The following is a 16,537-nucleotide window of genomic DNA, read 5'->3' as shown; positions in this document are numbered from 1 at the left end:
GAGCTACCTTCCCCTAGGGCGACTGTCCTTCACCATCCGAACCAAAGGATGCGCTATGAGTAATTATGCTGGGTAACAGGTACAGGCAAAGGCTGCGTGGCCACCCTCCTCTCAATGCGGAACCAAATATACCTGAACCGAGCGAGGAGACACTCTCTCTTTGGCAGGTTTTAATTCATGACCCAGACCTCCTTCAGGTTAATGGATGCATGCGGAAACAGGCTTTTGATGACGGGGTCAAAACCTCTTACTTTGGAAAGTGAGAGGGATTTTTTTTTTTAATGAATTGATAGGTTTAATAATACGGCCGGATCTGAAGGTCAGTCTAAGAATAACACCTTAGAAGTGATTGCAGGAAGATTGTGTGTTTTCAGATTGGATGATTAGATCTTTGGGATTTTTTTTCTTTGTACCAGTTTGGCCCCGTGCCTATCTTTAGAAAAGCAAAGGGCTGACTCACTCGTGCTGGAATTTCCCCAGCCCACATCCACCTCACCACACTTTTTTGGGGTATTTGGTCTGAGTGTTCAATATCCTTCATACATTACACTTAAGTCTATTCTATAGGTAACCTATGGACATAGGTTGTCTGGTGAGGAAGGAGAAGGGGTGAAATTATAAGCAACACAGACCAGTAAGTCTCCTTCAGTCTGTTTAATGAGCAGTTATTAACTGGTTCTACTTTATGTGTGAGTTTGTATCCATTCTGCCCTAGGAGCACATCTGTGTGAGCACACATGGGATCTGGGCACATTTTTGAGGGTCTGGTGGGAGGTACGCACACCACCTCACTGCTTTGCTCTGTGTGCTAACGAGAGCATGGCACCCCCAGTGCTGGCCTGGCCAGCGGAGCCCCTACCCGGGGCTGGAGCGGGTGAGCATACAGGAGCAGGAGCCGTGCAAGGGAGGGAGCGCCAAGCGGATCCGGTGTTACTCCGATTGATTTGCTGTTGTATTTATGCCTCGCTCCCTGCAAGTCATTCGACCTCTGCCCCCTGCACAGATCCTGCCGCAGCACTGTTCCAATGAAACGCGTCCATCACTTTTACGGCCTGTCTGTGGACGGGACGAGCGCGCCCAGAGAGTAATAGGCGCTGTCCAACAGCCGCCCACCTGCCTGCGTGGGGAGGAGAGGCAGCAGCCAGAGTTCAAGGTGTCCCGGAGGGAGGCGGAAGCCACCAGGGAAGCAGAGAGGATCTTTGGGGCAAGAGGGAAGGCGAGCCCTGGGGGATGGAGCAAGGCCAGTTTGCAGAGATGCAGGGTGAGGGGCTAAAGGCGTTCGCCAGGCTGGGGGTCCCTCTCTGGGCTGCGTTCCTCTCCTGCCCTGGCTCAGGGGCTCCCGCGTGCCTCTCTGCTGCCCTGGGCACCCCAGGACGTGGTCCTCATCACGTGTGGCACCTCTATAGGTTTGCCGTGTCCCTGCTGTAGACCTGGGGGCCTCTGCATGGCCCATGTGTTTTTCCTTCCCCTTCTTCCCTGGGGCCTGGCATACAAGGCAGTGTTTGGAGAACACGTGGGTGGGTGGGAGCGGCCGCTGTGGGAGGAGTGGCATGAAGAGGGAACTGAAATGTTAGGTCCTGGGATGGGCTTAGTGCTACAGTCCCTGGGAACCCCAAACTCGTGACATCTCCCAGCAGCTGCCATGAAGGTCCACTTGGTGGGGAGTCCTTCCAGCGCCCAGAGACGCCTCGTTGCGTCTTCCTCCCAGATGCAGACTTGAGATTCATGGCCACCACGTTTCTAGAGGACGTGCATTTGGTGTGAGCTGAGTTCAAGTCACAGCTGCCCCTGACTGTGCGAGAGTCACTTTCACAACTCGGAGCCTCAGTTTCCTCACCTGTGAAATGGGAAGTGTAGGCCCTACCCTGAGTGTCTTAGTGGGTTGCTATGGTGATTGAGTTGCTGGATGGGAAAGCGCCTTGTGAGCCATGAAGTGCCATACAGACCTGAGGAGTCTCCTTTGCTGGCGTTGTGGGTTTCAGTGCATCCGGTCATGAGATTCCTTCATTCTAAAGGCTCCGTGGTCTGTACCTCTCACCGCCCTCCCTCCTCAAGGCTCCCAGGAGGCCTCCTACCTTCACAGGGAGCATCTAATAAAGGAAGAGTTATCTTTTGTGTGTGATGTAAGGTGACGGTATCTCTGTCAAACCCAGGGTGAGCTGGGTGGGACCCCCTCAGGCTCTAGGGTGTGGGAGCGAGGTAACCCTCTCTGATGAACTGGAAGAAGCCGCTGGTTGTCAGGCTTTCTCGCCAGCGGGACAGTCAGGCATTGGAAGGCAGTCACCCGCTGCTGGTTATGCCTGGGATGCTCCATACTGTCCGTGAAAAGCGTCTCTGGGAAAACCTGGTGACGTTTGCCTTCCCTCAGGCTGCATGTTTCTGCCTTCCCCGGCCCTGCTGCCTGACGTCTTCCGGCCTCTGCACTCCTTCAGAGGAGCTGCCCTTCCAGCTACAGCCTGGTGTGAGGCCGGTTCCCTCACACGGGTCCCGGGCAGGACAGATGGCAGCGGGGGGACCATGGCTGTCTGATATCAGCAAAGCAGCGCTGGAGGGCCAGGCAGTGTGTGCCGGGTAATGAGCCCAGACTCCCAGGCCAGACAGATGTGGGCCTGCCTGCGTTTATTAGCTGTGACCTTGGGCAGACGGGAGAACCTGCGGCTTCCATTTCCTCAGCTGCATTCCTGGAATAACAGGGTGTCCCCCCGGGTTGTCGCCATGATGAACTGAGATCAGGGAAGCCTGTGTTCTGAGCGCCCATCCTGCCTCCTCCTTCCTTAAATGTGCTCTCGGGCCGGTCGATCAGCAGCACGATTTTCAATCACCAGGCGATACCTCGGAGCGATGAACGCTACGAGGCATGAGCAATGCCTTCGGTTCCTGTAAGAGGCTGGGAGGGAATTGGAGCCAGAGAATAAAGCTCCTCTTTTGGGAAATGATTCAGGGAGAGAAGCAGAGAAGTGAGGAGGGCATGCCTTGCTGGGCAGCCCGTAGGACCCGGCGCGCCCTGGCCATCAGAGTGGCGACGTCTGGCTGGGAGCCAGAGCGGGCAGAGAGGGGAGGGCCCAGGCGCGGGGGGCTGGTGCCTGGTCCCCAGGTGTGCGCTTGGGCACAGCCCATGCTCCCTTGGCCCCTGTCCCACGTGTGCCAATAAAAATTAAGAAATTAATTTTCTTCCGTTTGCTGGTGAGGACTCGGCTCCTTGTATGAGACGGTGAGCGGGATCCCTCTCTGAGCACGGCTGGGTTTTAATTGTGTGTGTGTGTTGTGCTTTGCTCTCACTCGTTTCTGGTTTATGAGTTCCTGCTCCCAGTCTGTTGATGCCACGCTCTCGCCCACCAGGGACACGCCAGTATTTGACTTTTTCAGTAGGAAAAGCGTGAGGTTTAAAAAAAAATCATTTTCTAAATTCGAAGGTTGGCTTGTTTGTTTCATTCTGACACATTACAAAGCCTCATTCTGGGTTGTTTTTCTTCACTTCCTAAGTCAGATGCGGGGGGTGGAGGGGGTTCTTTTTCAGCAGCAGAGGCTCCGTGTGGAACTAGATTCGATCAGAGCTCAACTTTGGGACAGAGAGTTGGGAAGGAGGCATTTTCAGATGAATCACATCCTTGAGGATGATGAGCCCTCGTATCCTGTGCATAAGGCACTAAGGCAGAGATTTGTTGGAGGTGCTGTGGAACATGCATACCGCCTGAAGGAAAGGATTACAGTACCAGTGTCACGTGTGAGATGGCCACATTCCTGTGTTAGTCAGCATGAGCTAGGATATGCTGTGGTAACAAACAGTGCCCCTGCCAATCTCAGTGACTTCAAACAACGGAGCTTACCTGTGCCACATGTGCACCAGGTGTTGGCTGGAGACCTCGGCTCTATCACCCTCACTTGGGGACTGAGGTGAACTGGGGGCTGCCTCATGCTTCCTCAATTGCCAAGGCAGGAAAATGAGAATACGGCAGATCACACACTAGATTTAAAAAAAAAAATGATATGTAATTGACATATACTAGTTTCAGGTGTGTAACATAATGACTCGATGTTTGTATATATTACAAAATGATCACCACAATAAGTCTAGTTAACGTTTATCACATCACATGGTTACAGATTTTATTTTTTGGATGAGAACTTCTGAGATTTATTCTCTTAGCAACTTTCAGATATGCAATACAGTGTTAACGACAGTCACCATGCTGTACATTACATCCCCAGGACTTGCTTATTTTGTAACTGGAAGCTGGTACCTTTCGACCCCATTCACCCATTTTGCCCCTCCCCCACCCCTGGCAACCAACATTCTGTTGTCTGTATCTATGAGCTTGTTTTTCCTCTTCTTTTTCTTTCTTAAGATTCCACATGTAAGTGGGATCATCCAGTATTTGTCTTTTCTCTGTCGGACTTCTTTCATTTAGCACAGTGTCCTCAGGGTCCACCCACGCTTTCCCAAATGGCAGGATTCCTCCTTCTTGTGGCCGAATAATATCCCATGTGTCTGCGCTCACGAATGATCACAACTTCTCTACTCTCCTGTCAGTGGACACGGGCTGCTTCCTTGTCTTGGGCATTGTAACCAGCGGTGCTATGGACCATAGGAGTTCGTAGGGGCACAGCTGTCTCTTTGACATAGTGTTGTTTCCTTCAGACATATTCTCAGAAGTGGGATCGATGGGTCACATGATAGCTGCATTTTTTATTGTTTGAGGAACCTCCTGAAAACCAAAAGGAAGACACTGGGGAAATGATTGCAGGGAGGCTCTCCCCTGGTCTGAAAGGGGCCTGCGTGTCCCTGTGCTCAGCATCCCCAGGAGGCCACTGCTTTTCCCGCCTTCATTGTGTGCGGGGCGCCCCTTCCCTCCTCGTCTTTTGCAGGGACCCTGAGTCAGCAGAGGCTTCTGCCGGGGTCCCTACAGCCCCCATAGCAGCGTGCAGCCCCCCAGCTCCTCTGCGGGGGGCTGCGGGGGGCGTGGGGGTCTGCCCGCTATTGCAGTGCAGTTCCATCTAGTGTTCTCACCAGAGACCTTTGCTTTCTGGGGAAACTGAGTCCCACTTAGGAAAGTCTGAGCCATTCCCGGCTCTGCTCCCTTATATTTCCCCCTAGAAGGAGCAGGGAGGGAAAGAAAGACGCTGAAAATTCAGCTTGGACCATCCTGCCAGACAAGACACCTGTTGGGGGCCATCAAGGTTCCTCTAGCCCGGCCGGTGTGGCTCAGTGTTTGAGTGTTCGATTCCCGGGCAGGGCACAGGCCCAGGTTGCGGGCTCGATCCCCAGGAGGGGGTGTGCAGGAGGCAGCTGATCCATGATTCTCTCTCATCATGGATGTTTCTCTCTCTCCCTCTCCCTGCCTCTCTGAAGTCAATTAAAAAAATATATATATATAAATTCCTCTAATTAGCCAGTGGTTTTATTGTGGTCTGGTTGGAAGAACTAGACCAGCGGTCTGAGAGAGGCAGAAAGGCACCAGTGTGGGAAGAGAGTCATGTGATGTGTCCGAGCGAGCGGCCCTGTCTTCCCTCAGGGGTCTCTCACAGAAGCTTGACGCCACCAGGAGGGCTGTAGCCTGTTTCTCTTTCTTTCTGTTCCTTAGTGCTGCCTAACAAAGTAAGTGTGTGATTGGTGACGGGTAGTGACCGCGGAGAGGCCCATCACAGCCCTAGACAGCCTGTGTGCCCAGCGCTCAGCGCACAGCGAGCCTGACTCCTCCTGCGCCGCCCCAGCCCCCGCGGCATCAGGAAAGTAGAAGAACTCCCCTGGGGGCTCTCCCTTTATTACTGTCCCTTCTTCATACCTTAGCACGTTCTTCTCTGCGCTTATTAAAGTGAGAGGAGACTTGCTTCCTCTCCCCGAGGAGCTGCCGGTCTCTGGGTTTTCTTTCCCCGGAGGCAGCTGACCTGACCTGGCCAGAGGGGAAAGGGGACTTGGTCCCAGGGTGGACGCTGGAGCCGCCCCATGGCTCTCCACCTGGGCAGCTCTGTCACCTCAAGGGCATTTGGAAATGTGTTGTCTGGTAGGTGGGGATGCTGCCTTTATACCCCGTAAATTTCTTATAGGTTTTGCTTTTTAGAGCAGTTTTAGGGTCCCGGCAATATTGAGTGGGAGGTACAGAGAGCTCCCATATATGCCCTGTCCCCACATATAAACAGCCTCCCCCATTACCAACACCCCTCCCCCCGATGGTACATTTATTACAATTGATGGGCCTGAGAGGGGATGTCAATGCTGGTGTCCAGGGTGTTCAGTGCCCTGCTGGGCCCAGCACAGCCCTGGTGGGGGCTCTGCCACAGGCAGGTGGAGCCGGCTGCAGGGTCTCCTGGCCCATCCTTTGAGGGGATTGGGGCTGGGTATGCTTTGTTGACCTTTATATTAAAGCCTGTGGTTATGGAAGAGCAGAGGTGAGGGTAGGGGCCTGGGCATGAGGGCGGGCTGATGGGCAGTGGTTTAGTGACGTGTGTTTAGTTGAATCGAGCAGAACGGTCAGCAGCCTGGTAGGAGGAAACGCTGAATCATCTGTCATCCATCCGGTGAGTCTAATGAGGTGACTCACACACTCCTCTCCCCATTTTCAAATTTTTAATGACTTTTTTCTCCTTTTCCTCTTTTCTCTGTCTCCTTCTCTCTCTCTTTCAATCAGATGTCGGATCTCTGAATAGAGACTTCAATTTTCTTATCTTTTCTTTCCTATTTACCATCTCTTTCCTTTTTGTTTGGCTTTTCGGAACATTTCCTAGACTTTATCTCCTACTCTTCTTTGACTTTCAAAGTTTGATGACCATACATTCCAAGGACTCTTTCTTTCTTTTTAAAAAAAATTTTCTTTATTGATTTCAGAGAGGAAGGGAAAAGGAGATAGAAACATCAATGATGAGAGAGAGTCATAGATTGGCTGCCTCCTGCATGACCTTACTGGGGATCAAGCCCACAACCCGGGCATGTGCCCTGCCTGACCAGGAATCAAACCGTGACCTCCTGGCTCATAGGTCGATGCTCAGCCACTGAGCCACACCGGCCGGGCCCAAAGACTCTTTCTTACACTCTAATTGTTCACGTTTTCAGTGTCATCTTGTCTTCTGGGGCAGTGCCTTTATTTACCTCCCTGAGGATGTTAGTGATGTTGTGGAAAGCCTTCTGCTGCCTGCACTGCCTGTTCCCTCCAGGGCCCCAGTTTCTGCCATGCCGACGCTCTGCTGCCGTGTCTGCTGGTCCTGAGCTGTTTATTCAGACTTAGGCATCGGGCACCAGAAAGTGAATGAGATCTTGGTTTGTGCGCACGGATGGGGCTTGTCAACTCTCCGGCTCCACTAAGGCCCAATGTGGCTCAGTGGTTGAGCATCGACCTATGAACCTGTTTGATTCCCAGTCCAGGCACATGCCTGGGTTGTGGGCTTGATCCCCAGTGGGAGACTTGCAGGAGGCAGCTGATCCATCATTCTCTCTAATCATTGATGTTTCTCTCTCTCCCTTTCCCATCCTCTCTGAAATCAATGAAAATATATTTTAAAAAATAAGCTTGATTTCATTGTGAGACCCCCTTAAATGTCGATAACTCGCTATCTTTTTTGAGGCATTGTTTCTCCAGACAGGGTTCTCTAACCTCCTGCCGGGGGCGGTGTGAGGCGAGATGGGCGTGGGTGGGTGGGTGGGCGGGCAGTGTTATTCCTGGTTTCTGTTGTTCCAGAAGCAAGAAGAAGGGGTGCAGCTTCATGCTGTACCCCACCCGTCCTCTGAACCGTTCAGGTTCAATTTCTGTGGGACTGAACTGCTGGCTCTGGTGGGATGGGACGAGGTGATGGCCTGGGAGACTTGTGGCAGCCTGAGCCTCGCCCCGGACTTCTGGGCACCCTATCCCTTCAGACACTGGGCTTCCACGGCAGGTCTGGCTTCCTGTATCCATTCCCCGGGCAGTCCCGCTGGCCCAGTCTTCAGCAGCTCCCTCCTCTCTGGCAAGCTTTCTCCTTCGATTTCTTATCTTCCAAAACGCCATTGAAGTATCTTATTTCCTCCTGTCTCTCCTCTTCCTTCTGTTTGTGCACAAATATTTGCTTAATTTCTTCAGATTGAAGAGGGAAGGTAAAGACGGGTGCTCAGCTGTCTGTGTTCAACTGGAAGTCACTGTGACGTTTTCCAGAAAGTTTACAAGGTGTTTGCAGGAACGGGCCTCTCTGTGCAAGGAGAGCGATTACCACGACTGTGTGGGCCACTGCTTAGGGCAGGGGTGGGCAAACTTTTTGACTCGAGGGCCACAATGGGTTCATAACTGGACCCGAGGGCCGGAACAAAAGCATGGATGGAGTGTTTGTGTGAACCAATATAAATTCAAAGTAAACATCATTACATAAAAGGGTACGGTCTTTTTTTTTTTTTTTTAGTTTTATTCATTTCAAACGGGCCGGGCCCGCGGGCCGTAGTTTGCCCACGGCTGGCTTAGGGCCACCTTCCCGGTCAGGCGTTTGTCAGGGCTTGGAATCAGCCTGCCTGTGCCGGGAGGGGGGCGGTGGTGGTGGATTCTGGGTCCCCGTGTGCATGTCGCGGTCTCCCATTTAGTTCTGCCTCATTGGCGCCTCACCTCGCGCTTGATGCGGAGTCTTCCCTCATCACCTTGAGGGCGATGTAATGGGCTCTGCAGCGGAAATACTGTTCGAGCCGCCAAACCGCATCCCAGCAGGCGCTTTGTCTTGGGACCATGTGTCTTGCAAAGCAGCCATTGAACACGCCGGTGGCACGAAGCCGCAGAGTCGCGGCTAATTCACTTTACGGGGCTTTTATTTGTATGAATGGGACAGTCGCACCAGCAGACAGAATCGTGGCTCCACCCCGCCATGACTGAGCCCCGCATTCCATGTCTTTGTCAACCCGTGTTTGTAAACAGCCTTACCTCCTGGGAGTCTCCTGGGGTCAGAAAACGGCGGCGTGGGGTGATGGAGCCGCACGCGGTGTTCTCTGAAGCCATCAGGGAGTGTGCATCCTGCGAGAGCGGGACAGGCGCCCAGGGGCCTGTGGGTAATGGTGATGGAGCCTAATTACTGTCACCCGTGCAGGCTGGTTCCGACTAGACCCAGGCTCACACCGGGCCTGTCTCCCCACGGGCTGGGCACCGTGGGTGGCAGGGCCCAATGCAAGTTGTCCTCCTCCTTAGGCACCGGGGGGGCCACACGGCAGGGGCGGTCAGCCCCCAAGGCCCTCACCGAGGTCCTAGATCTCAGGTGTGCAGGGCACTCGCAGGAGAGCCTTTAATCCGGACACCTGGCTACAGCCCAGACCCCTGGACTCAGACCCTTTGGGGTGGGACCCGGCCAGGCAGTTCTTCAAGTTCCTAAACGGAGAAGGGGCAGCGTGCAAACTGCTGCTAGGTCTTTTTTTTTTTTTAATCCTACTGTTGCTACATAAGCAGAGAAACGTATTATTTCAAACTAATTTGGGTTTGGGGGAAGTGAACATAATTTACGTTGTAGTCGTTTCGGGTCACTCGTTTATTTCTCTGGTGCGATGTGGCGGATGTTTCTCTCATGAAGGAGAAGTAGAGTTTGGTCCTCTGACTGCAGAGTCCAGGCATCTGGGGATGTCCTTCCCGTGGGTTTTGCGCCTTTGGCAAACATGGGAGCAAAAATAGTGAGAGGGCGTGTGGGCAAGGCCGGGCCCTGGCCGCTGGCGTCACCAGCCCTGGTCTCTCCGCCTGCAGGTCCCGTGGCTGTCATCAGCGGGGAGGAGGACTCGGCCAGCCCGCTGCACCACATCAACCACGGCATCACCACGCCCTCGTCGCTGGACGCCGGGCCCGACACGGTGGTCATCGGCATGACCCGCATCCCGGTCATCGAGAACCCCCAGTACTTCCGTCAGGGGCACAACTGCCACAACCCCGACACATGTGAGTACTGGGGTACAGTGCTGTCCCTTCTGGGGAGGGGGGGTGTGGCGATAGGCCATGAGGCAGGAGTTCTGGAACCTTCTGGGGTGACCTGCTACCTCCTCACCTCCCCCTCTCTAAGAGACCCTCCCTGTTTGTCTCAAAACCTGAAGAGTAGCCTGGGCTGGAGGACGCCAGGGGCAGAGTCCCGGGAGCAGCCGGAGGCAGGACCCAGCCCCACAGGAAAGTGCTCCCAGTGAGGCAGCGGGTGCAGATGGGCCGGGCTTCTCCGTAGACCTGTCCTGTGCCCCGACTCTGCCCTGCCTTCAGCCCCTGAGGTGGGCAGACCTGCCACCCCAGCCTCCATGGGAAGGAGTGAAGGGCGCCGAGCACCATTTGAATGGGGACATCTTGGCAGCTGCCCCTCCAGTGCCCTCAGTGCGCACTCCCTGAGGGTCCCATGGCCACGGCGCTAGGACCCCCATGTCCCTACGCCCCTGCAGGGTCTCACTCAGGTCAGGGCTCAGACCCCTGCTCCATCCTGGCCTCTCCCCTCTGTTGGTCCCAGCTCCTTACTCTGTATTTCTGCTGGAGCCTCTCCCACTCTCGGGGCCTCTGGCTTGGCCGTTCAGCCAGCAGCCGTTCCCCTGGCCGGGTCCCCCGGTTCCGTCCACCCAGCCACTGCAGTGCACCCCCCCCTCCCGCGCTCCTGCCCCCCAATGTCAGCCACTTCCCAAGGGAGCACAGAGGCCCTGGAGGCTGCCTCAGAGCCGGAAGGGACAGAGATGGGCTAGGGGAAGGCCTCCTGGTAGGACAGGAAGACCGAGGTTCTGCCGGGCTGTGGGCTCCCCTGCTCTGCCCCCAAGCTTCTGCCGTTGGCTGTCAATCTCACCTGGTGCTAGGCCCGGCCTGGGAGGGGCTGCCTGGTCTCGCTCCTCCAGCCAAGCTGTCTGCATTGGGCCCCATTCTTCGTAGCTCCCAGAGCTGTCGCTGCTCCCCGTCCATCTTACAGCAGCGGGCACTTGGCTTCCCCGTCGGGCTCTGCTTCTGCTCTTCTGACTTCAGTGCTAGCATCACCGGTGGGAGGACTGGGCTTGAGTCAGGACGGGCTATCATTTTCCCCCCGCCCCCCGCCCCCCGCAGCATCGGGGTTTGTCGGAGCCCCTGTCAGCGTGGTTAGAGGAAGGACCTGGGTTCCGGGCAGGGGAAGGACCCGTGATCCAGATGCAGAGTGGGGTGCTCAGTGCACAGGGCACTGCTGCTCTCTTGCCTCAGATCAGGTTCGCCCTGGCCGGCCCCGGGTCTCGTTGACGTCGGTGCGTTTTCTAGAATGGCATTGCAGGCGTTGCTGTGTTGAGGCTGTACTTGATTCTAATTATTCGCAGTAGTTATGTTCTATAAAGTCCCCGTGAACACTGCATTAGGCCCGCGGAGCCATTGCTCCTCGAGGAAATGCGGGGTCAGGTTCCTGCCAGCCCCTGGCCACAGCCGAGTCCTCGGCTGGTCAGGACCCAGCCTGCTTCGTGCATGCTTCCGCTCGAAGACTTCTTATTTAACAGGTACTGTTGCGTCACTAACATTGCCCTCAGGGTCAACAGCGCTGACGCACGCCTGAACGAAGCTTTCCTAACGCAGGAGTCTTACCTACCACCCCTATTCGCTCCGTGAGGCACCCCGGCTTCTTGCTCTTAGGAACATAGCCAGCACTTAGACTCTGCGTGTGGGACACACAAGAAGGTTTATTTGGTCTCAGCTGGGTTTGTGTGGCGGGGGGGAGGGGGGAATGAGTCAAACATTTACCCCCCTCCCCCTTGCATGTTTGTGAATGACCATGACAGTGCTGCCAATGTTGGCTTGGGGTTACACATGCATTTTAGGGAGCATGAGGCAGACCCAGGGATGCTGAGGATGGGCTGTGTCCTTCTGTGGACGCTCTGGTCTCTCCTCTGGGTCGAGTCTGTGCTCGTGTGAGCGCCCGATACCCGGCTGTCGGCACAGTGGCCCAACGGGGTGCATCTGGCTCGTGGGAGAGAAGTCTCAGTGACAGTGGAGACCCCGGGGGGAGCGTGGCATCTGCGTGTCCTGTGATGTCAGGCCCCTGCACCCAGGCAAGGGTTTTCACCGAGGCAGCCGTGGGAGGAACGCCTTCGGGTGTGGGAAGCCAGTGGCCCTCCAGGATCCGACAGGTCTTGTGTGAAGGACGGGCCGTGGCAACCGGGGCAGCAGGTGCTGGCAGACCTGAGGGACAGGGAACAAGCGATACCTCCTGGAAACATGGGAGGCGGCTCCCGGTTGTCAGACCCCGGCCGTCAGGGAAAGGGCTCTTTCTGGGGAGGCTGCGAGTTTGTTCTGTCAGCAGACAGCGGACGGCCCTTACTGGTTTTCAGAAAATGTGCGGCAAGGACAGACCCTGCGCGACGCCATGCCAGCGGTGTGGCTGCTCCTCCCTCCACGTGGCCAGGGCTGCCTCGGGTGGGCTGGGGGGCACTGCCTTCTCTCCCCGAGATGCACAGGCCTCCGATGACAGAGGCTCCATCCGTCTAGGGAAGTGACTGCAAGACACCTCGCCGTCTGCGATGAGACGCTGTCATAAATAACGAAGGCCGCACGCGCCTTGGCGATGAGTCCGCAGAGGGCATCTCCGACGCGCAGTTAGGCCAGGGCCACGCGTCCTGGGGACACAGGAAACGGGACTGAGGGTGGGGAGGTGCCTGTATTGCGGGCCCCTCCGGGGTCCCTGGGCTCTCTTGTCGGATCCCTTCCTCATCTCTATGATTGGTGTTTACAGGGGGCGGATTGGGGTTTGGCTGACATGGGTAAAGGGGGACAGTTGGTAACTGAGCTTACTGTGGTGGCCCCTTTGTAGGGTAAACAAATACCGAATTGTTACATGTATACCTGATACTAATATAATGCCACAATATCAATTTTATCTCACTAAAAAACAACAAAAAACAAACAGTGTAATGTGGGAAGAAATCGCAAGGACATAGAGCTGCCTGACTTGAGGCCTCACTTCCTCACGCCCCGGGGATGGATTTAGCACCAGAGCGCTTTCCATTCCCTGCACGTGTGTGTATCACGGTGGTGGGGCCTCCCTGGTTGGGATGCTGCACCTCTGCTGGCGCCTCACTGCCTATCTGTCTTCAGTCGGGGCCGCAGCATTTTTCATAGCATGTCCGGGCTGCCAGGGTATTGAGAGATCGCCTCGTACACTCCCTTATCAGATGCCTGGTCCCCTCGCCCACGTCCCAGCAAGGGCTCTGCGTTCGACACTGTCTCTTCTCCGTGTATCCAGCCTTCCCAGGGGCTCTGAGAGCAAGCGAAGGTGCTCCTATCGGGGCACGTACCCCGAATCCAAGGCCAGCGAGCCCCCTCACTGTTTAGTTAAAGCCCCTGGTTCTCAGAAGCATCTGGAAATGGATCCATCTCTCCTTGTCACACAGCCAGTTTGGGGACAGATCCTACGGAATGAGACACCCAGGGCGGTCTAGATGGGTCACTGGGGAGAATTCCGAGGTGTGTGTTGGGCCCGTGGCTACCTTTGTCCGCCTTGTGGCCGCCCTGGGGCTGCCATAGCTGTGTGGTGCGGGGCTGGAACGGAGACTGCTGTCAGCGGGCATGCTGCAGCCCTTCCCCAGGCCCCTGGGAAGGCCCCTTGGTCTTGAGGTTCTCTGTTCATCTCCTTTTCCAAAATCCCCGATCTCAGAAGACAACTTTGCCTCTCCAGGAGAGAGCAGAGGCCCTCTGAGAGCTAACCCGTCTTCTCCTTCTCTCCCTCCCTGTCCCCAAGTCAGGACTCCGGCCTGCACTCACAGGTTGTCTGCCTCCGCCTTCCCAGGCTCAGCCATCTCAGCCTCTGCCCCCCTCTGATCCCTCCCCTTCCTGAAGTGCCTGCCCACAGGGACCTCTCCAGGTCCTGCCCAGCCCTCCCTCCCCTCCCCCTCCAGGTACCCTCTGCCTCCTGCTCACCACTAACCTCTCCAGGTTCCCCGCCCTGCAGCCCCTTTGTCGTTCCATCCCCCCAGGAACCCACATGAGCTCCATCCTTGATCTCTTTGTGAAACGTGACCACATCCCTTTGAGTCTTCTCTCTGAGTCACCCCAACTGTGCTGGTCTCTCTCCCTTTCATCTCGTCAATAAATACCAAGGGCTTGTGTCCGGCCGGCCTTCTTTAGGCTCCGAGAACAATAGGTGACAGGAAACGCGTGGTCCCTGCCATGAGGGGCTCACTGCCCACCGCAGCTGATGTCCGAGATACAAGGGGAGACCCTCTGCTCCCCGGCGTGCTCAGGGAGTTGGACGTCTGCTGATGAGTCACCGTTGCTTCTTTCCAGATCTCCAAGCCCCCCTCCAGCCCCTCTCCCGCCCTGCAGCGCCCACACCCTTTCCTTCCTCTCTACGCCCTCTGCTCCATCCCACACCTGGCTCACAGCCAGCCTCTTCCTGGGCCCATGCCCAGGCGCCGACGACGACTCCCTCCCGGGAACCCGCGCCACAGGGTAAATGCACGCTCTCCTCTTGAATGACTTTGAGTCACATCTCAGATGTGTGTGTGTCTTGTCTCCCAAACCTGACTTTACGCTCATTCCAACGAGTGAGTGGCTCTTGGGTGCCCCTTACCCCTCTGGCTCTATTGCAGCTGCTTGAGGGCCTGGCTTCACGCTCTCTCCCCAGGGCAGGTGCGTGATGCGGCCCCTGACACACCCGCCTGCAAGGCCAGGACTCGCGCAGAGATCCCCAGCAGAACTGCTCGGTCCCTGGGCCGTGTCCCTTCCTGAAGGGAGCGAGTGGCTGTCCCCTCCTCCCTGGCCTGGTTGGCCACGGAGCTGCCTTTTCTGGAAGAGCTGCTGCCACAGGCCAGTCCCCAGCTGTGGTGGGAACGCAGCCTTTTGTGCATAATGCAGCATTAATAGCGCATCGGCATGATATAGATTTCTGTCATCTTCTCTGCTAACAAATATCGCTGACTGCGGGGTAATGATGGGTGTTTATTCCCAGCCACTTAGGTTAGCATAATGGACTTGCAGATGAAATATAGAAAATGGGCTCCTTCGTCTGGGCGGCTGGGCCCTGCTGCCGCTGCTACAGGGTGAACCTTTCTAGGTGTTTCTCCGCAGGAGTCCTGGGGGCCCTGCCTGGCGGAAGGAAGGGATCTGGGGCCAGGCCGGGCTGGGAGCTCCCCCTCTGAGGGTGTAGCTGCAAAGAGGGGGCTGGCCTCACGGGGCGACTGTTTGCTTTGTCAGTGGAGTTAGGACAGGCTTGGCTCCGTGTGATTAGGAGAGCATAGGATCAAGGTGGGGGTGGGCGGGTCTAATGCACCCCGTCCTTCATCCTGCTGCTTGGATCTTGCCGTCCCCATCAGGGGGCCTGTAGCTCGAATCCTGGTGAAGGTAACGGTGATGGTTTGCCTTAGCCTTCTTCACCGGGCGGGTATCTCCAGGCCTTGCTTACTAGGCAGTCTCTCGTGCAACATTCCCATGAACATAAACTCGGCTGGCTCCCTGGGGTGTTTCTTCAGTGCTGTTTTTAGATCCAGTTAGAAGAGTAGCAGACCCCTGAGCACCCCATGATGCTAGACTGGGTGAGCCAAGGAGGGAAGGATGACATAGACACATCCCCAGTTTCCTTTTGTCTAGAAAGAGCTGACGGTGCCAGGATGGGATGTCTTAGAACCCGGGCAGTGAGTCCTGGGCCCGTGTCCTTGAGCTCGTCCTGAGGGTTGCAGCTCCTAGAGATGACCTTCTACGCTGAATTCCCAGCCCCCGATCGAGGCATCATCCAAGCATGGCATTTTGTCACTGTTTTCCCTTTCCCAGGAAGAAAAAAAACAATCAAATGATGCCATTTCCCCCAAATTATCCGAAAACGCTATTCATCCTTGAGCATGCACTTTGGAGCTGTAACCAGCTAGTCCAAAGGGGGCTGACTCATGTCCGTCTTCCTGAGCCAAGCAGCCTGCCTTCCCATTGGACACCGTGACCTCACCTGCTCTGTGCTTCCTGCCATAGCCACAGAGTTCGCTGCGTGCAGTCATGCTAATTCAGTCATCAGGTATAATCACGCTCACTGTAGATTCACAGTGATTGGCTTAAAGACGTTCTTCAGGGATAAGTGTGTGCTTCTTGGTGGAGGAGGTGAAAAGTGATGGGGTCCCCACCCAGCCCGGAGTGATGTCATTTCCGGGTGGATCATGAGTCCAGGGGAGGTGGCACCCGATGGCAGAAAGGAAGTGTGGGAGGGTCCTGCGTGTCCTGCCCAGAGCCCTAGAAGCAGGACTGCTCCTCATCGCGGCACATTGGGCCTCCATCTTGTCTTCACGGAGTGGGAGCATTCGCTCCTCAAATCTGCTCAGCTCAAGGTTTCCCAGACATACCTCCACTCCTTTCTCCTTCAGCTGCACCCAGGCATCCAGTCTGTGTTTTAAGGGGGATCATTCTGAACCGGCCGAGAAATACACACAGGGGGCCGATGGGAATCACCAGGGGGGCTTTATTGCTAGACTCTAGTAAGTTTGCTTGGCCCAGCCAGCGTGGCTTAGTGGTTGAGCGTCAACCTAGGAACTGGGAGGTTGCAGTTCGATTCCCGGTCAGGGCACATGCACCGGTTGTGGGCTCCATCGCCAGTAGGGAGTGTGCAGGAGGCAGTCAATCAGTGATTCTCTCTCATCATTGATGTTTCTATCTCTCCCTTTCTC

General features: G+C 55.7%; 1 protein-coding gene across 5 annotated transcripts in view; it reads left to right on the top strand.

Annotated features, from left to right (window-relative positions):
- NTRK3 (neurotrophic receptor tyrosine kinase 3) overlaps positions 1-16,537 on the top strand; it is a 215,084-nt gene that overhangs the window by 108,605 nt on the left and 89,942 nt on the right. For all 5 annotated transcript variants that reach the window (XR_011469144.1, XM_070400435.1, XM_070400434.1 and 2 more), the window contains exon 13: positions 9,672-9,860. Coding sequence is in view for 4 of the 5 variants with exons in the window: in XM_070400435.1 (XP_070256536.1) it covers positions 9,672-9,860 (189 nt within the window). In the remaining variant the exon portion in view is untranslated. The remainder of the gene's footprint in view (positions 1-9,671; positions 9,861-16,537) is intronic.

The sequence above is a fragment of the Myotis yumanensis genome, unplaced genomic scaffold, assembly GCF_028538775.1.
Source record: "Myotis yumanensis isolate MYYU_CA2020_CCGP unplaced genomic scaffold, mMyoYum1.0.hap1 SCAF_20, whole genome shotgun sequence".
NCBI lineage: Eukaryota > Metazoa > Chordata > Mammalia > Chiroptera > Vespertilionidae > Myotis > Myotis yumanensis.
This window is presented reverse-complemented; position numbering and strand designations above follow the sequence as displayed.